This window comes from Ptychodera flava, unplaced genomic scaffold, assembly GCF_041260155.1.
Source record: "Ptychodera flava strain L36383 unplaced genomic scaffold, AS_Pfla_20210202 Scaffold_28__1_contigs__length_4768798_pilon, whole genome shotgun sequence".
Classification (NCBI taxonomy): Eukaryota; Metazoa; Hemichordata; class Enteropneusta; family Ptychoderidae; genus Ptychodera; species Ptychodera flava.
In genome coordinates, this window is record NW_027248350.1 from 2,154,881 (window position 1) to 2,179,391 (window position 24,511).

The following is a 24,511-nucleotide window of genomic DNA, read 5'->3' on the forward strand; positions in this document are numbered from 1 at the left end:
GCCAAGAATATTAAGCATGTACAAGACACCAAGCGTTTGCTTGTCATCTAGTGTAACATTTAACCGAACATTCTTCATTCGGGTTCCGTCATACTAAATCTTGTGAGGTCTGTTCAAGTACAATCGTTTGTTGTCACTTCCTTGTCGCTTTCAAACTGAGCAGCTGTGGGTAGCAATCCACCACCAACTACGACATTTTGAACACTAGCTGAAATCTCCGACGCTTCGCGGAAGTTCTGAAACAAGAAAGCCTTGACTGTACACAAGGTAAGGGAAGTTAAGCACTCTGAGAGTTGTTCGGCATTTATAAATGTTGCTGTGTCCGTTTGGGACAATGAAACTGTCACTAATTTGACTTCTGTAGCATATTGGTAGCCATGTAGCATCAATCCTCTCAACTACCTGACAAACTTGCAATTATACCAGGTCCCATACTACACAACTTCTGCAACTAAGCTCTCACGCGCAGTCGCCATGAATGCAAACGTTGACGTCAACGGGATATTTTTCTGGCAGCAAAAACCCGCCATTCAATATCATAGGCGGCCCAGAAACTATTAATGAGCTTATTATTGAGTTTTCTCAGTTTTCTCTATCAGTTCATCATCTTTTCTTCATGCTCTGACTGATCGTAGTAAATAAATTAAATGACTATATAGCCTAACCTAGCCTCTTGACTCTTTATTTATTTTACACCCCATTACAAGGACATTTATCTCTCATATACACTACACATCTTGTAATTAAATAGGCAACACAACTAATTATGCTAATCCGTGGACTTATCGGGGATTCAGTGTATGTGGTGGTCAACATCGCGAAAGATAGGAAAGGTTACTAAAACTCCTTTTTCATTTACATCTCTATCTTTCCAATGTTGACCAACCCTTGATAAGTCCACGGATTATCATAATCAGTTGTGTTGACTAATTAATTACAATATGTGTATATGAGAGATAAACGTCTTGTAATTGGGTGTTAAATGAATAAAGAGTCACGAGGCTAGTTAGGTTATATAACTATTTATTTTATTTACTCCGATCAGTCAGAGCATGAAGAATAATCCCTATATCCATAGAGGGACTGTGATGAAGAAAAGGAGAGGAACTGATAGAGAAAACAGTGAGAAAAACTCAATAATAAGCTTATTAATAGTGTCTGGGCCGCCTGTGTTCAATATGTACACACATAAAGCATTGTGACAGGGGAAACAATAAATATCATAAATATGCAACGTTTCCAGGTTAGGTGATTGCAAGCTGGCCATCTGTAACGGGCTCGACCCTGGGATGACCTAACCAAGGTGACATCACGTCGGTATTCCACTGTGCGGCTTCAGAATTGTGTTTTTTGTTTGTGCGACAAAATAAAAAGCTTCAATTAATACGATGCTTTTTGGCAGGGTCGGTATACCTGGCTGCCTTCTAATTCTCCAGTGATATTGGCACATATTGCTTTCCTTCCCAGTGCCATTCTCGAACCATGGTGGCATTTAGACTCTTTCCAGACTGAGGGCTTGAAAGCAGAAAGAAATTACACGCCAATCCCAAAAGGCAAGTGTACAAATTTCACACAGAAATTCCATTAATTAATGCAAGACCTTGATACAAAGTTAATAAAGCCTTAAATCGACTAATGAACTGCTTGTGATGGTGAAAGGGAGGCAAAAGTGCTAATGGAAAACATGAAATAAAACCAAAGGGGCTAAAAATAACTGTCACCCATAATGCAGGTCACATAAACACAAGACTACCATTGAGTCGGACGTCTCTCTATCAATAACTGTCAGTTTCGTGCTACACAACACCTCCAAATAGAGTTCAGCTCACCCTACGAACGACCATAGAGTGTCATGCTCTGCTACCGTCGTGTATGCAAGGATGAAGAGAGTAATAGATGACAGTCTCTTTTTGCGTCGTGTTTCTCTCCTGATATAAAAAAATTGTTATTTCATGGAGCATAAAAAGAAAAAAGGAAATCTGGAATGACAATAAACAATAAATGTGCGAGAGGTATTTGAAAAGAAATTATTTTAATGGCATGTCATCTTTTGCAACATTAAAATCAAATTGGATTTAGTTTATCAATTGTTGCCATAAACGCTAAGGCAATAAGCTTTGTAGCACATGCTGGACAATACGGAAATTAAGTGTTTTAGCGACCATTCAGAATGCCATGGAAAATCAGGTATGCTGGGTTTCACACTAAATGGCCAAAAGTGAAGATTTAATCTTCTACAGTTATCACTAAAACCAGTTCCTTCTGACACCTTTTAAATGTAAAAAATCCGGAAGCAATTCTTTAATGTGTCATCTCCTAAAACCAGACACCAGTAGGCTTATTTTCCGCTAGGAAAATTGAGAAACTATGAGAACATTTCGATTTTTTTATACTGGTTTGCCACGTGGGGTCACATAAAAACCTTAATGACATATTGCATACAGATCACAATTCAGAAACATGAATGACATGTAAAGTTCAAGTACAGCTGAGCTGTAACTGGCATTGTGTGTCTATACAAATATCTCTTGACGGTGTTGTATGACTGGATATTGCTGTTAGATGCCGTGCGTCTTCAGCGAATTCACCTGAGTGACCTCTGATGACAGGCTATCACACATAGCAACTGCAACCCGGCTAGTGTGTAGCCTTCCAGCGAATTGTTGGTATTACGTAAGCAGGATGACATGACACAAAAGTTTGACTCAACGAGAAGATTCCACATGATGACGAACCAAAGCAGTGAACGTTTTATCATTCACTCATTCTCATAAAGACAACGCACTGGCAAGTTATTATACAGTAACTTTGAGAATTGTAACCAGAGGTGTTGTATGCTTAGGCTATCATGATAGCATATTTATCAACAAGTTAAAAATTTCCTTGGTGAATAATACAATGTAGCTGTTCGCACCAGACTTCGATTGCAAAATTATTCCCTTTCATGCATTAGTTTTTCATCACCTCACTACCCTCTTTGAATACTTTCCCAACTTCCCCTCTTCCGACTAAAACTAAAACAACGGCACAAAGCATTATCAGAAACCTCCCAACAAGCTTTATGTTTGATATCAGTTAGCATAACCTAGATTAGAATAGTTTTCTTACAGCATGAAAAGTCACTACACAGTATGTACACACACTAAAACATTTGCTGTGTGAGGGACAATAAAATAGCTCACTCTATGTCAGGCTATTGACCCCAAGATGACCTCACTAAGAAGAAAGGATATCGACTTCCCGCTGAATATGGTGCTGCCGCATTGCGCTTTTTGTGTGTCACAGACTGACAACGCCGCAATGAATAAGCGTCTTTGTGGCATACCTGGTGCACTCAACCTGTAACCATTCGGATGGTGAGAATAGGACATATTACCTCCTGCGCAGATCATTACTCGAACCAATGAAGTATAGACATACAGATTGAGTGCGTGTAACCCGAATCAAAATATGTCCTTCATCACAAAGCAAAGCACGAGTTTTAATAGGCATCAACACTGATAAATCCCATTTGTAAATCATGAACGTCATTACAAGGGTCATAATGTTCCGAATACAAATAAAACAAAAAGGACTATAAACCTTAAGCACGATAAATACAGTTAAGAGATTCACTTGCACAAATACAGGCAACAGGCTAGGGCAAGAAGACAATGACAACCATCGATCTCTGAGTCGACCGTATCATTCATGTGGTTCAAACCGTCTAGATCACCTGAAAATGCCCATGATTGACTGAAATGTAAGAACTTAAAGTAGTATTGTGTGTGCTGCGGGTTGCGGGTTGCAATAAAATTTCAAGTTCATAAAATATCTTTGTTTGGCTGTTAAACATCCCTGATATGATGATATTCAGTTTTCTCGCATATCGTTTCCGAGACAATGTTTATCGCGCTCATTTTAAAAGCTGCATGTTAATAATAGGTTTCATTGTAATTTATTATCGTCCGCCATGTCTTCAACCTTCTATATGCAAATTCTTCTGTTCGGGAATTTGGCAATTTTTACGACAAAATGGTATTGAACGAGGGGACGCCGGGACGTAACTTCAGCTGTGGATAATATGCCAAGCACTGTGTGAGTTTCTTTTTCAAAAAGGCAACTCCATACATAATTTATATCTTGGCTTTTTGCATTTACTTTATGGCAGTGCGTACTTTCATGTTTCGCTGTCGTGTGTTAATAGCCCTACGAGTAGGGCGAAAGTGTTCGGCTTTGGCAATGTCGCCTCCTAAGTGGAATGGCCAAAGCCGAACACTGTCGTCATACTCGGCCTGATGTTGGGCTATATTGTGTATAGAACCGATCATGCACAGCGAGACAGCTCTAATCTGCGTGTCACTCCAGTCTGTACTCCGGAGTTTAGAGACTACGTGCTACATTACGATCCGTAAATAATGCTATGTTTCGAAAGCTTGCCACACTTTCTTTATCAGTCCATGTAGACGGATATGCCACTCGTTTAAAGATCGTGAGCAACAAAACCTAACTACTGCGGATTATCAAAAACGAAATATATTTAAGAGGGCGCCGCTGGTGACGAACAGAGTTCTGATTATAAGTAAAATGGCATTATTTGCGTTCAACCGAAAAATTCCATTTATTTTATTAGCAATATCTTTTTCGTCCCTCGACTGATATTCTGGGTGTGATCGACATTGGTAACAAATCTTATCAATTTGTATGCAGTCATTCCTTATTTCATTTTTCATTTTATTTTATTTTATTTTATTCTCGTCAACAGCGCCAGATGGCAGCCATTTACAGATAAGTCTAAAACTGAAATATAAAAAATTAATCTATTAAAAACAAAATTGAAAATGAAGAAACTACATACAAGAAACATATGAGAGAAAGATTAAAAATGCGACCAATTAACCCTCTCTTTGTAACGTCGACTCTATTATGATGTATAAAAATTAGGTCCCTTCGCCTTGCACTCAAACGAGGAACATTGAGACCAAAGAAATATACAATATCTGTAGCTGTGGACAGCGGGTTATTCAACGACGGCCGAAACCCTGACAAACTCAGAACACGCCTCCTTCTTCGAGTAATTTCCGGCAAATCACATGACTCCAGAACCTATTTCTCATTGGCATTAAACTATGACATCATCGTTATTCTGGATATAGTATGTGATGGAAAATTCCCATTCCAGAACCTTTCCAGACATCCTTCGCACCAGTCATCATAGCAACGCAATGGCACCATACATTAGCAATCTACTAGCCATGTATTCATCGCCGTTTTCATAACAATACCATCAATGGTAAATAGATATGGTTAATGTCTCTCCGATTTCCATTATCATTCAAATACATTCTACATACTTCACATATCCGGTAAGAGTGCGTAATTGGCTTGGGGAGCAAACAATACATTGTACAGTGATAATTCGTACTCCGAGGTATTGCTATATGTTTATATACTATTCTAAGGTATTTTAACAAAATTCCATTCCATGGGGAAAATAAGAACTTTACGCATCTGCGGTCAGTCGCTATTTTTAAAAAATCTACTCCCGTCCCAATATAATGTCGCATAATCAAAACACCTCTGTGTTTACGCCCTACAGCTTTCTTTCCAGTACAAAAGTGCCAATTGCAATGCCTTACACATTCTTCGGTAAACTACTCTCTAACCGCACTCTGAATCAAATCTCAAAGTCATCAGATAGAGCAAATGGCAATGCGCTGTCAAGAAACATATTCTTGTATTACGCCATTATTAGTACAGTGTCTTACTATAGGTACTCTGGTAGCATTCCTCCTAAGACTAAGCTTTGAGGCACCGCTTCCTATCACTGTTTATTTTACCAACCACAGATTCATCGCTAAGACAATATGTCTAATCCATCATGTGCCTTTCTCGTGACTCATAGACACTTTTCCCGCCAAAAGTGCTTTATCTATGGAAACCTCGCCTTCCCTAATCAGAGACCTTTCCATCCTCAACAGAGACACTTCACGTCACTGGACTCTATGCACGGTCTCTCACCCAAGTGTTATGCTTCACTGTATTAGCCACTGTCTATTATTAGTATGGAATAAAGTAGTCATTTATAGTATTAGACGACTTCGTCTCCCGACTGCTTTCTCAGACCTGGTCATATTCCACACAGCACACCACATTTTATATTCGCCTATTTTGTATAGATACTAAGCATGCTTCTTCTGACAAATACGCACAGAAATTAGCGCAAGCACCGTGATCGAATTGTTTTTTTCCGGAACTGTAAAAAACACAAGACGGTGATTACAATCATATTCGTCGAAAGGCCAGTAATAAATATAACACACTACATTCGTTTATTTTCCACAAAAAAACATATCAAACGAAAAGTGTTCCAATTTATAAATAAAATTTAACTGCTCATGTTCTAAAATGTCCATGATAGAGTCGGACAAAATGTTTCACTTTTATTTAAAGAAATTGTACACTAATACAACACTTACACCGCTCTTATGATATTGATAATTTAGAGTGATAAAACAATGATTCATTATCTTCTAGCTATGACATGTACAAATCTGACCATTTTGTTTGATATTGTTACGAAAGGCACGCTTGCACTCACTGTACTATTTACCAGATACATCGTACGTCCACTATACTGTTACCAGTTGTTCAGATTAACTTGGTAGAACTTTACCTTAGAGTGTTTTAAATATAATTATCACTAATTTTCAATGTGATAAGCAATTTTACTTAGAAATAGTATTGAGTCCATAACCGTGTAATTTACGATCAGGACGACGTAACTTCGAGAAAAGTTGTCGTCGTATTACAGGGCGTGTACATAAGTTTATCTTTAACATTTGCGATCAAAATCACGTTAATTTTAGACAAATAGACAAAGCACTATATATAATGTATTTATAATATATATATATATATATATATAATGTATATATATATGTGTATATATATATATATATATATATATATATATATATATATTATATATATATATATATATATATCGAAGTATACAGATGTCCTCGTGGGAAATTACGGTGCTCAATGCTAAAGCAGAGCGTTATAAATAAACAGATACTTCAAGTACAAAGTAATGAAATCTATTACTTAAGTTTCATGCATCTTGCAATCCTCAGATAGAGGACTTCTATCTGAGGATTGCAAGATGCATGAAACTTAAGTAATAGATTTCATTACTTTGTACTTGAAGTAATCTGTATTTTACACATTGTTGTTACATTGTCAGTAAAGCAGATAGCTTGGCTAGGAGCAACACAATTACCGGCCAGGGTAGCACTGTCCACAAACAAATGCCATAGTTACTTACCCTGGCGCTAACATCACCAGCGAATCAAAAGAGGACTCATATTTATAATCAGTAAATTAGACGACTGGTAGTATCCTAAGGAACGGAGAATGCAATTTAATGGGAAATATATTAAGTTCTTGTATGAGGCTAAAACACAAGGAATGCTGGAGTAACAGAAACATTTGCTTGTGCAGAAAGTCTACCATCCTTGTAGTTTTGGGTATATTTATGTATATATCGTCTAACCACTCCACGCGTTCTTCGACCGTTTTTAAACAAAAAATGTGTGGGTCACATCACCTGAGCACGTGTACGTTCAGCTTTAATGCATTGTACACACAGACAGACTTCAGGCAAATTTACATTATGACCTTGCTGTCTCTGAAATTATTTCGACAAGGTCGCAAAAGATGGTACTTGAGTCAACTCTGACTGACCTCAAATTGCTCAAATACGCTTTGCCTGTAGCTGGACCATTCACACAATAAGAAATGCGCGTGAAACTAACCCGGCGGAAACCGACTCTGCAAAAACGAATTCGTCCTCACCTCAACGTCATCTGTGCATCTCATCTATTCAATTCAAATTTGTTTCAGTTGGCCTGGCACTGTGATCTGATGACTGGCCGTTTTTGTACACAATGCAAGAAGCCATGTGATTGAGCACGGCCAAACTCTTACCTTATCCTTACACAATAGAGTTCTAATTTCTATGACTTTTCCAACACCACATTATATCAGCAGGAAGTCTGGAAAAATGCGTAGATCGTCGGTAAGATTAGAACAAATTGAAAGTGAACCTTTTTCTCTTGCACAGGTCATGTAAGGTCAAGGACAATAACTTGGTGACGGAGATGTCGATCCATCTTTGCTTGATCGTCCGTCGGCATTCCACTAAGTACACGAAAGAACCAAGAGTTAATAACAAAGATAACATAATTAGGGACCGTTCACTTCTTACGGCCGGGGGGGGGCGGCAAAATCCGGGGGGGTCATCGTAATTTTGGAATCCGCGAAGGAGGGGGGTCATCGCTTTTTCACTGGTATGAAAGGGGGGTCTCCAATTTTCAAAAACATAATACCAACAATAAAGTTCACTTTATGCCATGGCCATGATCGACCCTCTCGGGCCGCCTTGGCGGCCCACTTCAATAAATATACTTTATGTATTACCCATGACCCTCTTAACGGGCAGACGACTTTGGCAGCCCACTCCAATTAGGTTTACTTCGTGCAATGGCCATGATCGACCCTCTTTACACTACAATAAATTGACTTTATGTAATACCCCATGACAATCTTAATGGCCGGACGCCTTCAGCGGCCATGATCGACCCTCTTTACTGGCGGGCTACCTTTGGTGGCCCACTAGAATAAAAGTTGACTTTACGTAATGGCCCATGACCCTCTTAACTGGAGGGCTGCCTTTGGCGAACCACTCCAATAAAGTTCACTTTATACAATGTCCATGGACATAAGTTGTCTATGGAAATGAAGTTACAAATTGCCTTACAGTTGTCCTAATTAACAAACGTTTCAAATGGATGTGGCTGACAAGTTTGTGCAGAGGCATCTTGCTACATGAATAAAGTGCGCCGCGTACCGGAGTTCAAATCCAAACCGTGTGGTTAAATTTGACATATGGGTTTTGGTTATTTTTCAGCTGGGCGGGGAGTCATCATTTTTTTGTCTGACAAAGGGGGGGGTCATCTTTTTTTTCACGAAAAATGCAGGGGATCTCTATTTTTAAACACGGGCGACAAGATTTTGCCGCCCCCATGCCGTAAAAACTGAACGGTCCTTACTAAAAAGCACTCACGATAAAATCAGTTGTCAAAATGTTCCAGAAGACACCTCGACTATAATTACATACATTTGCGTTTACAGTATACATACATACATTTTTATCCTCACTTGCGAAAATAAGACTTGAAGTCACACCTATGTACCCTATCACCACCTCACATGATGCTTCGCGAACATGATGATGTTCCGAATGCCGTCAAAATACATGACAAAAAGGAAAGATTGACCTGTCCTTCTAATGCGTACAGCAGACATCGCCGTGTATTGAACCACACGCGACTGCTTTCAATGTTAGCGTGCCAGCTACGGGCGGTCATTTTGCACTGTCATGTGATCTCCACACGCGCGCTTATTCAAAAAGACGCGAGGAAAATGACTTTCCCGGCGCACACGGTGAGGAATTTGCCTCGCGAGGCAAAACAATATCAAACAGGTTGGATAGTTTGCTAAACGCCTCGCGCGGACAAAAACTCCTCGAAAAATCGACCGCACACGAGGGTAAATAGCTGAGCAAACGACCTCGAATGAAATTTTGCTCAGCTAATTTCTCTCGTGTGCGCAAGCTTAATATAACCATTGCGTTACAAAGTACTAGTACTTATTTACAATGAAAAAAATCGAATGACATAAGGGGGTCAAGACACATGTCAATGAATACATACATACATACATACATACATACATACATACATACATAAAGGCATGCATGCATGCATTCTTGCATGCGTGGAAGCAGACCTACAAAGGTTTACTCCAATACCACTATTCCTGATTATGCTCATACATATATACGGAATATAAAGAGTGCAATGAATGAATGTGTTTTACTTATGTAGATATCATATTCTTTGTTTTTACCTTAGGTCATAATTGGAGACCAAAGCTAGGTATTTTGTTTACATTCAGTTGCTCACTGGACGGAACGTGTTAGAATGTCTTCCAAGGACAGTGCTGCTCGAAATAAAGGTAAGCACATCTGCGAATCTGTGATGTTGGTAAATACAGCTAAGTTTTACACCTACTGATCTGTGACGTTTGTCTTTGGCGTATGTTTCTTGTTAAGGCCATTTATGTTGCGTTAAATATTAACAGCCACTTTGGTTGATGAAATATATACATCTGCAACACTTCAGGGCAATAGAATTATGGTTGCTAATCTTTAGCCTATACCTGTTAAGTTTCAGTCATACTTAGAAATCTTCGGTTTTATCGTATCACTGAATGGCTTTGACATTCAACATAAATTCAAAGAAGAAACCTTTTATTCCCACTGCGGTAGAGATGAAAGAGTTGATTCATTACTACCAAAAGGCCTTTTTGTACTTTGCATATGAACATCGTTGATTAATTTGTCCTCCATTGCTACTCGAACAATCATGTTTTAATGTTTGTCATCATTTCCATTTTTCAGTGACAAAGAACGTCCCGGCTGCATTGGTCGTCTGCTCTTACCTAGGCTGGCCAATCATCGGTGGTGTGGCTGCTGCTATTCGGCAACTTATTTATTTCTTACACGCTGCAGGATACGCAATTTATTGCACTGCCTTCAAAGTAAAAAATGGCGAACAAAACGAATTTCGCGATTTTGATGTCAAGCTCATCTATCCGGATCCCCAGAATTATATCGTCTCTCCCAGGAAGATATTAGCTGGCTGCATAAGCATAATCTATACTTCCCGGACATCAGCAAACTCGAAAAGGTGAAAATGGTCTTCGGTTTCAGCATGGTAACATCATACCCAGCTTTAACTATCAGAGATGAAACATTTCCTGACGTCCCATTCTATCTCGTCAATCCGTATAAGCTTGACACTCCATTGAGTATTCTTGGTTATAATGAAAGCCAGCGTGCGGTTTGGGAAAAATTAACAAAGCAGGGTAGTAAGGACGCAAAGGCAGTATTCTCAATTGGCTCTGAAATATTTAAACTTTTGAGTCCTATTACCAATGCTTCGACGGGAGGTAAATCACCTTAAGTTGAATCTGACGCCTGCAGATGAGCTTTCAAAGCTAAGCGCTCATTAAATATTCCGGAAAGTGGCAACTTTCAGATATTGATGTTTGTTGACGAAAACGATATCAAAGAGTTATCACGTGAATCTGTTGTGGCTAAAGCTATGAATTACTTGGCCAATTGTTTTCATAAACTTCGCGAGAACCTCCAAAGTGGGTAATTGTTTCTGTTACCAAAGGCCGTGAGGACGATATAAAAGGTGCTTTGGTCCCGCACCCTCATCTTCAAATTATCTACAAGTCGTTCAAAGCTTCACAAATCGTCACTCAGCTGCAGCAAGCGCATTTAGTTCTCGTACCCCCGTCTTCCGTCAACTCGACTAGCCTGTCACTGGGTACAATCGCGATAGGAACTCCCCTTCTAGTACCACAGTATTCCCCGAGTCATGAGACCATTATGGAATATTTACCCGATTTAGATCCTGCAGATTTAGCAGTCGATATGAAGGGCAGCCACACCATTCTCGGTGATAAAATCGAAGCGTGGTCCTAGATTATCCTGCATACCTCAGAGAGCCGCACAAATGAGACTAGAACTAAATGTAAAGACCAACCAGGTAGCAGAGGACACGAAAATGATGTTGGTCGAACTGATATACCAGCATGAAGATCCCAGCCAGAATCATCAGTCGGACGTTACTTCTGTTGGACCTGGTAAGCAGATACCATTTGAATTATGTCATAAAAACGTCTTCCTTGCCACAGTCATTGTTTAGATATAGGGCTGACATAATACATATTCGTAGCATGCATTCCAGCGTCAGCAGCTATAGGAAACGAAGAGGTTTTTCTTCTTCCCAATGGTCTTCATTTGTTAACATTCGTCTGTTAGCAATACAATAAACCCTAATTAACATGATTGTTTAATATTGCCTTTTGCACATGAACCGAACACTGCTGCTTCTAAAACACAACAACTTGGAAACTGAACAAGCGACAATTTATATCTGTAATATGTAAGTGAAGAATTGTTCATTGCCCTCACAGTGAGCTCGATTTAAAATAGGACGAGCACTAGAGTTTCCAAGGCAAGAGTTCATTTGATAGATAAATTAACTTTTGTGTCAGGTTTAGAATCAAATGACTTCAGAGAATGGAATCATTCAGCGAATCATTTTTATCTCCCAGAATCTTTCTGAACACGGAAACTGCTTTTGACGGGACAGATACTTATGAAAATTAAGTGACCCCTCTCTGAGCTGTTTGAAAAATACATGGATCCCACCTTGCAGTTTTCAAATTTAAGGTGACCCCCCTGGATTTTGCCGGCCCGACCCGAGCCGTAATAACTGAATGCTCCCTAAGATTTCCTGGGCCTTAATTCATCCGAACATTGTCGTTCATGTTATTCGATGTCCTGACCAGAGTAGTTAACAGAACCAGCAGTCTTGAGAATGAGGCTGGAAGTCATATGTGTCCTGAAACATTCACTAGTAAGAAATTCACCTTGGCCTTCGACAGCCTCAATTTCTCGGCTGAGATAATGATTTCAACTTAAGATGATACATATGGCAAATGAACAAGTGTTTGATTAATACCGCCCAAGCTCCGTTGACATGCAAATACAAGACAGGACAAAGGTGTTACCAATCATTGTAATACATTATTGTTAATGGATGAGTGGATAAACTGCCGTTTCAAGTGACAAGTATTGCTATATATCTTATTGCATAATCAATTTCTATGTGTGGTTAAAAAAGGACCCGAGACCAAATGTTGCTACATATCAGTTAACGCTCACTATGTATGCCTTACATCATTTTGCATGTTCTTAGTATGACAATCGGTTGATCAATAATATAATTCCGGTTTGCTAACAACTCTTTCTTTGAACCTGTTTTCAGATGAATCTTCTACTTCTAATGAATACGACAGATCCGATCCAAATCAATCTGAAACTAATCAAAGCAGCAAAAGGCTTAAACTAAAGAACGGTAAGCTTACATTTCAATTTACATTGAAGGGGTTTGCAGGGCATAAGAGTGACCTGTGAAGTGATCTTTGTGCAATTATAAAACTACACATAATAAAGTAGCGATGCAAAATGACCAGGCCTTCAAAATGAACTATTACAAGTGGTTTATGTTGAGTGTCCTCAGTCACTGGTCAGTAACTTTTCAGAATGAGTTGTGAAATTCCCCTTTGATAGTATGCGATAGTAAATAGTTTTTTTGTGAGACTCCCTCTCCTAGATATGTTCCCTTAAAACTTTTACAAATAATCTTTACAACATGAGATCTTGATCATGTCGTCGTTGAGAGTATCGGTATTATTTCCTTCTTATTGAGATATTTATTAATTGAGAACGTAAACAACTGAATAAAAATACCAGAAGCAGAGCGATAAAGAATGATTTTAAAGTGTGTTGGACAGACGGAAGGAATAAATGTATATTGTTTATAAAAATGGAACGAGTTACGAATGATTTTGAAATGAAGGAGAATGACAGAATAGATTAACTAATGAGAGATAAAGAACTGATCATGGGCCAGTGACAGACGTAGATTGCAGAAATTTGCTATAATTTTAACGAATAGTTATTCACAGTATGTAGTCAATGAAAAAGGTAATGGAACCCAAAAGGCTGCATTCAAAAAAGGCAGGTCACTTTAACCCGCTGAAGAGTGCCCAAAATGGTGATCATGAGACATATAACCTAGATGCTAACACTTTTAACAGTTTATATGATTGGCAATACTGGAAGGTTAGGGTATGCCATCAAATAAAACTCTCAATCACTGTGTGTAATTATGGCAAGTTCGTTCCAGATATAAAAATGTCATTGAACACATTTTTTTATTTTAATTGGAATCTTTAATGTCCAAAGTTTTCAATTTGTGTTGTTGTACGAAGGGAATTTTGACATTTTATTGACTGCGTGAACTTGAAATGAATGGTTTCTTGATTTTAAGTTATTTTGCGAACAAATAGTGATTTATAACGATAGTATTACATTTTTTTCTTATCGTACATCCTTAATCAAACAATATAACTTACATAAAATGAAGATGTTTTCAGTATATTATATCATGTTTAAATATTTGTTATTCAGTCTGTGAACAAATTTACATATTTTGAATGTACAACATATGTTGATGTCAGTTGCATTTCATTTACATCGAAATGCCAATATACCATAAGACTGCTGCATATTCATACTCAGGCTGTGTGAAGAACTTTATTTCAACATGATAACAAAACTACCAACAAATAAAAGATTTTGATACACAATACTATGTTAAAATTATTTAAGTTTGACATACCAAATGAACATCAGTGCCTTTGATGTAACTGTCACTGCTAGTATGAAGTAATAGTGACCCTGTCCGTAGGCAGTGGCAGGATATTAGCTATCTTAAAGCCCCGGTAATGCTAATTTTGATGATAATTTCACCATTTTTATTTTGAACGTGAACCATAATTCCTTTTTCTTCTCCAAAAAGAATGTTGATATACACAATATTATACTTGTCAACTCAGCCATTATGGTTGTATAGTACCTTGTTCTTGTTGAAAATGACTTCTGGTCCGGACTACAACTCAAATGTCATCAATAAAAACGCATTTTATACCTTTGAACGATACGTTGAGAAGCTTAATAGCAGGTGTTTAAACATGCTTGGTGAGTGGAATAAGAAGTTGCATTTGATAATATAAAATAAAAAATAATGAAAAAAAAGTCATCCAAAGTTAGCAGTACTGGGGCCTTAAATTTGATAATTTTGACAATATGTTTGCTCAGTGTGTACAGCTGCATTCTTGTGTACATTCTGTTGAACTGTTCAGTATACACCTTACCAACAGCCTGCGTACAAGTACTCTGCATTTGCATTATTGACAAATGACTTCCAGTCTTGACTCTAATTGAATTATCACCAGTAGTGTTTCCATATACAGGCTTTGCTGACAAACTGATTATTGTAAATTTCAGCATATTTAAGGGCGACAACAAGAAACTGTATTTGACACATTGCATAAACGTATTGAAAACATTATCAACGGTTGCAGCTTAATCCGTAGCTATACACATACAACGGTTTTCCTTCAACCTCGAATTATATGTTAAAAGGGATAAGGACACTTTTTATCGTTTACATTAAAACGTTATCGGTGGTTTAATAGTCATTAAGCCCGTTTTCATGGCTACTCATTCCGCAGAGGTAATAACAAAACGAGGGTCCCCTCTCACCAAACAGGGAATCTAATTGCGTCCATTCATTTCATCCTGACTGCCGTGGCGTTTTGCCAATGATTCAGCTTATGTCCCTCATCCTTTTTGTTTTTTCGTGTTTAAATTCAATGGCATTCAAACATTTAGAATTTTAAAAAATCATGAATTGAACAAAATAGTGACAGATTAATGTTTGATTATTACTACCATTAGAAGTATCGGATGACAAAAAATGTTCTTCAATTGGTCAAGTTCTGCAAGATCAATACTATCATTTTGATACGAACATACGGAGAGAATTCATAAAATTGTGAAAATTGGAAGAACTCGTTACAACATTGTCGGTATCACAAAGTGAACATGACCGTACAGCGTGAATCTGAAGACTTGAAGCCTAATGCGCATATATACTCAGATGAAGATATCAGCAGGATTTCATAAGTAAGCTCGGTACGCCGGTACTAGGTCTTATTAGAATGAAATTCGCCGCCCTCTCCTGTCCTTCCCATGATCTGTTTTTGTACTCCTCCATTTGTTTCACACTATCCTGATACCTTCATTCTATTTGACTTGATTGTTTGTTTCTACATGTCAGTTCACGTGTTCACAAATAAAATACATATGTCGCACTGATATCCGTCTGTCTGCCTGTCGATCTCTCTGTTGGTCCATGGGTGCAACATCTCAACAATGCCTTATCAGATCTAAATCAAGTTTGGTACATAGATTGCATTTCGGAATGGCGAGAACTGATTAGCTTTCGCTGGAAGTGGCTTGCATTTTTATACTTATTTGCATGATCAATGATCATGAAAGACATTTTGCCTTTTTAATGTCAGGATTTTCATAATTTGCGAAGTATTGAACAATTCAAGTTAGGAACATAAACTGGAAGGACCTGACCGAAGACGCTGAAAGTTGCTCTGCAATCTGGTGTAGAGATGGGTCGGTCTTTAGGCTACCACAAGTCTTTATTTTTCAGCGGCCTTTATTTTTTTGTCTCCAAATTAAATTACCTTTTAAAATAAATATCTTAAAATTCCATTTTTTAGATATTGTTTGTCCTATCTGTTGCCTCCTAGCATTAGATCAGTGTATTAACTGTTTTTAACAAAAAATCGGGATCAACATACAAACTGTAGGTATCACTGCCGTCCAATCCTTGCTTAATTGCCATGCTGTTAATAATCCATCATCGATGAACCTCCGTGCTTCAAACGAATACATCCGCGCACACGACGGGATTAAATATGAGCTCATCTAGAGTGCAGTCAATTATTATCCTGCAGGATATTTTTATCTACCGTTGAAGGCACCTCCGTGTAAAATGCCACAGAACACTACCGTTTTGTGCCCACATACGAGATATCATCTTTGAAATTTGTCAGAGGTTTATTACTTACCAAATGTTGTACGTCCATAGAAACTTTTTCGATCGTTTTAACTTTTGGATATATTCTTCTATCATGTAAGTTTTCGGTTATATTTACATTTTCTCTCATTACTTTTCAGTAAGGTAATGATTTAACATTGTTAAACTTTAACACGCTGTGAGAAACAAACGCAACCGAGTGCATTTTTCTTGAACAAATGATTAAAATATTTTGTTGGCGTACTTTTTTTACTATATTTTGCATCGTCGATGAGTGGTGGTAGCATTTGCTAATGCAAATTTATCAGGTCTTCACATACTTTTGCTGTATGATCTTTAAATTGACTTTTGCCAGGTCACATGAGCGTGAATATGGTTGTCAAAGATGCTGCGCCTCAGAATGACAAACCTGTGTCCGAAATTGAGAATGATCTATTCAGTCATGCAAGCACCCAGACCAATGCCCATGACTTTATGGACATGGTTACCAGGGTCCATCCTGAACTTCATGGAGAAGACATCGAAAAAGACAGTCCAAACTTTGTCGTAAGATGTGATTCTTCAGATGCAGCTGACGCCTTGTGGAATGCCTATAGCAGTGGACGGTTAGATAGAATGGCAGATAAGGCCTTTTTGTCTATACCTCTTCTAGATGATATCGGTGCCAGAATGTTGTCCTTGGAAACATTCATAGATTACCAGGAATATGTGCAGTGCAAGCAGGATATTAAAGACAAAGGTAGGGAATAACTTTGCTGATATCGTCTACCAGTGTACACAACAAACAATAATACACCTTATCAAATGTAAAATCTTACCAAATGCAAGCAATTTGCAACAAACGGATTTGATCGCCTTTGTATTACACTCTTAACATTACAATCTTTAATTACTGTTTATCATAATTATTGAGTTGAGATTATATATATATATATATATATATATATATATATATATATATATATATATATATATATATTGTACATTTTTTGTATTCAGAGGCAGCTACAGAAGCACCTAATGTGACGTCATTAACACAAGAAACGGAAACGCTGGATGGTGAAGTGGAGCAAACCTTAATCTCAGTGAATACAAAAGAGCAACATATTATGCAGAAGAAGGTGAGCAGAGATAGTTTACACTTAACCTGCATCAAGGAAAGTGAAGCCTTCAATGCAACCTGGAGCAGAATGTTCAATGATGGCTCAATCTGTCGGCCAGATCAGGATCTTTCAGTACAATGAAGCAATTGGTAGCAAATCATAAGATTGACGCGCTAAAGGGATGAGCTAAAGCTAGAGCGAGAATTAGTAAAAGAGAAGATGGATGCACAGAGACAGAAACTTGACAATCAGTTCGAGGAAGTCAAAAAGGAAATATCAGCCTTTGAAGAGCGCAGTGTGTCCAGGAAGGAGATGTTATCAACAAAGGTCGATGAACTTACCACGGAACTTTCACTCTTGGAAGAAAGTGATGACATTGCAAGGAAGGCATTAACTGATCAGATTTGTGAGGTACAAAAGGAGCTAACTTCACATGCTGATTGGTGCAAAGATGAAATGAAGAGGCTAGGAGAGCTGCAAACGAAGCTGACTGAAGACCGCTCAGTTATCAATGACGTGATTGCAAAGACTGCAGAAATTGATGAGCTCATACTCAGTGTTGACAGAATTAATCAAGGTTTGTCAACCTTTAATTAGGATAAATTATTATGTACCCTCTTTCACAGGTTAATGAAATGTAAAAAAAACATATGCTGGTAAGATAATACCTTACTTCTGGCATTTTACATTATCCACAAAGATAGCAGATTTAATCAACTTGTGAATTCCTTCCAGTTTTATGTTGTTCATTAGGAAAGTATAATACATCGATTAGTGATCAACTGATGAAAAAGAAATTACAGTGTGTTTCACCTTGGTACCGCAACTCGGCGTATGAGACAGACACATTTCACCTTCAACACAAACGATAAGCTCGGGTATTACGACACATTTGAAAGTCCCTACTCATTGATTAATTACAGTAAACCAGCATGGGGCAGCCGCTTGGCTAAACAGATAGATACACTTGATCTACAATGTGTGGCTTTTTAGTTAGTTTCTGTTGAGAAGACCTTCACCTCTTGCACTCTTAGCTGAAATTTTGAAAGAAACAGTTACATTGTAGATCAAGTCTAGTCAACTGTTTATCTCTCAGTCCAGACAGCGGCTGCCCCATGCTGGTTTACGGTAATAATAAACGAGTCGGTGGCTTTGAAAAGTGTCCGTGAACATAAGCTAATCATGTGTTTTGTATGTGGATTGTGTTTGTCTCATACGCTGAGTTGCGGTACCTCGGTGAAATGCACTGTAAAAATACCTTTATTAATGTCATATCATCTTACAAAATCCAGAACAACATTCATTATATATATATATATATATATATATATATATATATATATATATATATATATATATATATATATATATCACATGATTGGAAATTTCAGTAAAATGCAAGTTTGCAATTATTTGACATGAGACAGCTAAATGTCTTTGCAAACTTTTAAAGCACTGTGTGTTCAGAATCTATAACAAGTTTCATTGAATTTGCTGCATTATTTTTAGAAATATCATCTTAATCAAAATTCATTAATAAGCAAATCACCATTTAATCGACATGATATCACTAAATGTCTTTGCATGCTATTATAACACTGTGAAATCTGTACCAAGTTCCATGGTGCCTGATTTGGTTGAAAATCATCAAAAAATGAAGCACTTGTGGCCTTTTTAATATTCACACTGATTAGTTATTATTTCGCATACAAATTCAAAATTGTCATGAAAATGAAATTCATAGTGTAAATGAAAATCATTTGGTTGAAATGGCATGAAACAGTTGTGGCCTTGTTTCAATTATTCTCCTAATTAATGAGCTAATTTGCATAAAGATAAACGTCCACTGAGGCAGAAAATTATCCTCATCATGTAAAGATATCAATTAACATCACTTGTGTAAAATTTGGTTCTAATTCATTCAAAAAGGGGTACTGAACTTCTTCAAAAGTGTAATGGCTCATTTGCATAATTAAAACAAGCCCTTCGTTATAGAAAAACCCAACTGCAAGTGAACATTTTTTCTTTCTAACCAACCCGTTCTTTCTAATCAACTGTTCGAATTTATCTTCATTTTCTTTCAAATGCACGGACACTAGCATTATTTTTACAAAAAAAGAAAATAAAAATATTGTTTTCATTATGTTTCCATGGTTACTGGTTTTAAATTATCACCTTATGGGTTGAGAGTCATATTCTGTTATTGCCTTGGTAACAAAATTTGGTCAAGGTCATGTTATGCTTACATAAAATAGCTTTTGTGAAGGTTGTTCGCTTTGATGACATTGGACCTACATTTGTAATGGCAGGTATTGTTCCTGAAGACACAGTCAGAAGATTGTCAAGGCATGGCAATGGACCAGGAGAAGTCTGGGGTCCACAGGGATTGACAGTAAACCAGAATGAACAAGTGGTTGTCAGTGACTATGGACCTGGTAACAAGCATGGCAGTGTAAAAACAGTAACAGCAGACACAGCACAGATCATATCAACAATCACTTTTCATGGCTTGCCAAATACTTTCAGACCAACAGATGTAAAAATGTCTAAAAACAATTTGTATTACATTGCTGATGATGGCAACAGTTGCATTCTAGTGTGTGATGCAAAGAGTAGATTAAAACAAATAATTGATATTGGTGAAGTTGAATCACCTCAGATATGTCTTGGTCCAGACAACACTGTTTTTGTAGCAGACTACAATGGCCGTGTGATAAAATACAGCAGGGCTGGTGAAATGATTTCGAGTAAACAACTCCAATACCCCTACATTACCATGAATAGCAAATATCAACTCATAGTGTCATGTCCTGATGAACATTGTATCGATGTTTTGGACAGTAATCTCAACACATTGCACACATTTGGACATGAACACTTAGTAGAGCCATGTGGAGTCAGTGTTGATGCGATTGGCGAAAATATTAATGTAGCAGATAAGAATAAAGTAAAGATCTTTAGTGCACAGGGTGAATACCTGACAGATGTAACTGTGGATGGAAGCCCTGACTTCATTGCAGTATTTGCAGACGGTAGAATAGTTTATACAGTCAGTGATATCAGTGATCTCAGTGATGTCACTGTGCGTGTAATTTACACGAAAGTAATATGAGAAGACATGCAGTTTATGCAAGTATTGCAGCAAATACAACTCAACAACATAACAACACCATCAAAAGTGAAAATTGTTCTTTTTCAACCAAAACTCTCAATATTTCCTAGCCAAGTTTGAGTTAGAATTTTACGTTTAGATGTAAAGAAATCACTCCAAGTGAAATTGAAGTCATTGGTTGAAATTTTGTAGTTTTTTTAGAGTAATTTTTTGTACAACTGTCAAGAAATTATATTCTGGTTTGTTGAAGAGCAATTGTAATGAATGCAAGAATACAAATATTCTCATTTTTCTGAGAATTGTTGATATTTTCCCTGCCATGATTGGGTTAGAATTTTACGTCTTGATGTAATAGATATGGGAAAGTGGAAATTTTAATGATCAATTGAAATTTGATATTTGCTTAAAAGAATATTTCTGAAAATTGATGAAGGTATTGTTTGTATTCAATGGTTTGAGTAGTGTGATATTGCAGCGGTACTTGTGGCGTATATCGAGCACGCTCGGGTCAAGGATCATCGCCACAGTTCCGCTGCGAGCCGACGCATGGGCTTTTTTTGCAGTTTACTAGGTGGCGATGACCCTTGACCCGAGCGTGCTCTATATATGCCACAAGTAAACTGCCAAAAAAGCCAGTGCGTTGGCTCGCAGCGGAACTGTGGCCATGACCCCAATGACCCGAGCGCGTTAGATATACCCCTCAAGTACCGTTGCGATATCAGAGCTATTGGTTTGAGATGATTGCATTGCAAAATGTAAACATTATCATGTTTTTTTTTTCTTGGAAATGCTTGAAATTTTCATTTCATGTTAGGGTTAGAATTTCACGTCAGAATGTAATGAAGCTGAGAAAGTGAAAATCAAAGCGATCGGTTGAAATTTTCATAATTTTTACAAGTTGTGTTTTGATAATTTTATACATGATTGTATTGACAATTGTATTCATTGAAACTATTGATCAAAGCATCGCTGTCAAATCTTGTCATATTTGCTGCAAATCAATAGATACGATGTTCAAACTTTACCTGTAGATTCTTTACAGTGTACCAAGCTTGCGTCAGTCAAAATTGTTCTTCTTAAGTCAGTACATATATCCAGATTTTACGAGTTCCAGGAAGATCACAACGTGATCGAGTCGTGATGCCATGCTTTGGCGTGAGGTGTGTACTTCGGCCTGACGGACTGCATCCGCCGTGAAAAATAGTGCATATGAAAAATGTTTCTCTGTCTATGTAAGCTATGTTTGTGACCGAAATGTGCAATACTTTTGTACACCAATCAATTAATACAATATCATTTCCCAGATTGTGGTGACCGTGAATACAGCTGCACGGCAGTTTGTAAATTTTGTCAAATTAGTCCGCTAGGACACTGAACCTGTCTGCACCCACGCTGTCCGACGTCCATGGAACAGCTGTTTGCTAGGCGACACAGCAGCTGTTGTATTCGGAAAAGTCCTAATACAAAAAACCAATAAAATAACAAATATCTCCGCAGGAAATTGATAATTCAAGCATACCATTCAGTTGTAGACAACAAGTTAGGCACAACTTCTACGATATGAGAAAATAAAAAAGATAAGCTTGTAACGATTTTTTGAAGGTGTTTTGGTTTTGCCGATAAGAAGAGCTGTATTTAAGGTTTGAGGTATAAAACATTCAGTTTTGTAGTTTTTTGCCTTTCCCCTTCATCGATGTTGTGATAGTATTACAACTGTAAATTTGTCTCCTGAGAACAGGTACAATTTGATAATATTGGTCTTACGTATACTTTGTCGACTGAGATATGTTAATTGTCATTGATATATCTGCTATACTTAACCAGACATGTGTATTGGATTGTTGTCAATAATTTATTTGTACAACTGACTTTGTATTGTATATCAGACGATATGATCTCACAAACTGATTTATTCATGATTGTTGTATACGCAAACAAGTTTATAGCACAGTGAATTTGAGAAGAAGCTAGCTTGTATGAGAAATAATAACCGCTTTAAACGACATCTTTTTCCATGATGTTCACACATTCTCCTCCTTGTACATTTTAATTTCTTTTTTATCAGGAATAGTTATTTTCAATTTTACTTTTTCTCTTTTTATGGTTCTTTTTTATTTGCGCGTGTCTTTTGTCCCTTTTTGTAGTTTTATTGTAGATCTGTTATGTTGATTTGGTCATCAGTTTGAGGAATAAATGAATTAATTAAACGTGAATTAAACGTGACTACCCTCATGATAATGTGGATGATAAGATTGCTGGCACGACTCAGACAGGAAGGACACGGGGTAAGTTCTAATAGTGCTAACACGAAGTAGCCCTCTGAGAACAATTTCCACTTCTGGACCGTACAAATATCGGCAGAGGTTGCACTTTATTGGTAGTTAGTTTGATAGAGCCCAAGGTTTGCAGCGCCAATCATCGATATCTCCGCTCACCGCCCCCTCCGTTATTGTTTTAATTCCATGGTCCAGTGGCTGTACTCATCCCTAGTAAAAAGTAAGGCATGGTCTTAGAGAGAGAGAGAGAGAAGAGAGAGAGAGAGAGAGAGAGAGAGAGTGTGTGTGTGTGTGTGTGTGTGTGTGCGCGCGTGTGTGTGTGTGTGTGTGTGTGTGTGTGACAGACAGGAGCGAAAGAAATATACAGGAAAATTTTCCCAGATAATGGCAATCAGATTTCTTCGTACAATAATGATGAACACTGTCGTTCTTTTACTTCAGGGGCAATAATGATTGCCATTTCTTTCCATCAAAGTTTCTTCCTGCCCTTTTTAAAAAGAATTCCAGACTTAAAGTAAGTGAATTTAACGGTGAAGTGGTCGTGATAAACAAACATGTGACTTGCTTTAAGATTTGAAATAATGCCAGTAGGTACCAGCGACTAGTGTCTCCAGTTCACCACACAGCGTGACTTTGCCAGCTGTACAGATGCACATCAATTTTAAAAACAAGTCGTCACATCGTCTTAAAGAAAACAATCAGCGGCAGAATAATTCAGTAGAGAGTTTTTGCATCGATATCAAATACGGTGGCGTTCCTGTGTCGGAGAGAACGGTCGTGTAAGCTTGGGCCTGGTTCTTTTTTTCGAGAGATGACGGCGGTCGCTGCCATAGATGTTCGTTTCAGTTTCAAAGTTTGCAAATTACACAAATATAGGTGTTCAGTTTGTACAGGAATATTTGAGAGCCTGCAGAGCTATTTCTTAAATTCAAATAGCGATACTCTTCGCGTGAAACAAGTTGTAGGATTTCATGTTTCTTCCGTTGATCTTGATAACGGTCGTTCGCGATCGGTCGGTCGGTAGCGAGCGTAATCATGCCGCCCTGGTTTATGAGCACAGTGATGACAAGATCTCCGCATCCCAGGGTTCTGTTCTACAATTACCGATGAAAGTTAATTGATGAAAGTTAAATAACAGTGAGCAGAGTTTTTTTTACTTTCCTCAAACTGGCTAAAAATTGGTAAATATTTTTCTCGCGATGCCCAAAAAGTCTAACAAAAAATAACTAACGTGATTGGTACAAGCACATGTATATTTCAGCCGAGACTAGTATACCTAACAAAGGTCGCAGAGGCTTGTTCCACATCTCGGCAAACACTGAACAACTATATGCGTTTCGAAGATTAGCATATAATTACTATCTATTC

At 37.7% G+C, this 24,511-nt stretch overlaps 1 protein-coding gene across 2 annotated transcripts; it reads left to right on the forward strand.

The window, feature by feature from the left end:
* Positions 1–23,089, forward strand: LOC139127063 (tripartite motif-containing protein 2-like). 2 transcript variants are annotated; one of them, XM_070692988.1, is made up of 7 exons: positions 1–267; positions 9,960–10,062; positions 10,508–11,763; positions 12,954–13,043; positions 17,008–17,391; positions 17,652–18,332; positions 20,065–23,089. In XM_070692988.1, exons 3-6 carry the CDS (start codon positions 11,634–11,636, stop codon positions 17,894–17,896), a joined length of 849 nt encoding a protein of 282 aa, XP_070549089.1. In that variant the 5' UTR covers positions 1–267; positions 9,960–10,062; positions 10,508–11,633; the 3' UTR covers positions 17,897–18,332; positions 20,065–23,089. The 2 variants fall into 2 exon arrangements, with proteins under 2 accessions (XP_070549089.1, XP_070549088.1); XM_070692987.1 differs by lacking the exons at positions 1–267; positions 9,960–10,062; positions 10,508–11,763; positions 12,954–13,043; positions 17,008–17,391 and having other exon boundaries at positions 17,883–18,332; positions 20,065–20,968.
* Positions 23,090–24,511: the final 1,422 nt, after the last annotated feature.

What these genes read in the sequence shown, in the direction of transcription:
- LOC139127063 (XM_070692987.1), top strand. Translation starts at nt 17,975, where the DNA reads ATGGATGCACAGAGACAGAAACTTGACAATCAGTTCGAGGAAGTCAAA. An exon ending in TGTTGACAGAATTAATCAAG is followed by an intron (nt 18,333 to 20,064) that starts GTTTGTCAACCT and finishes TTGTAATGGCAG; the next exon opens with GTATTGTTCCTGAAGACACA.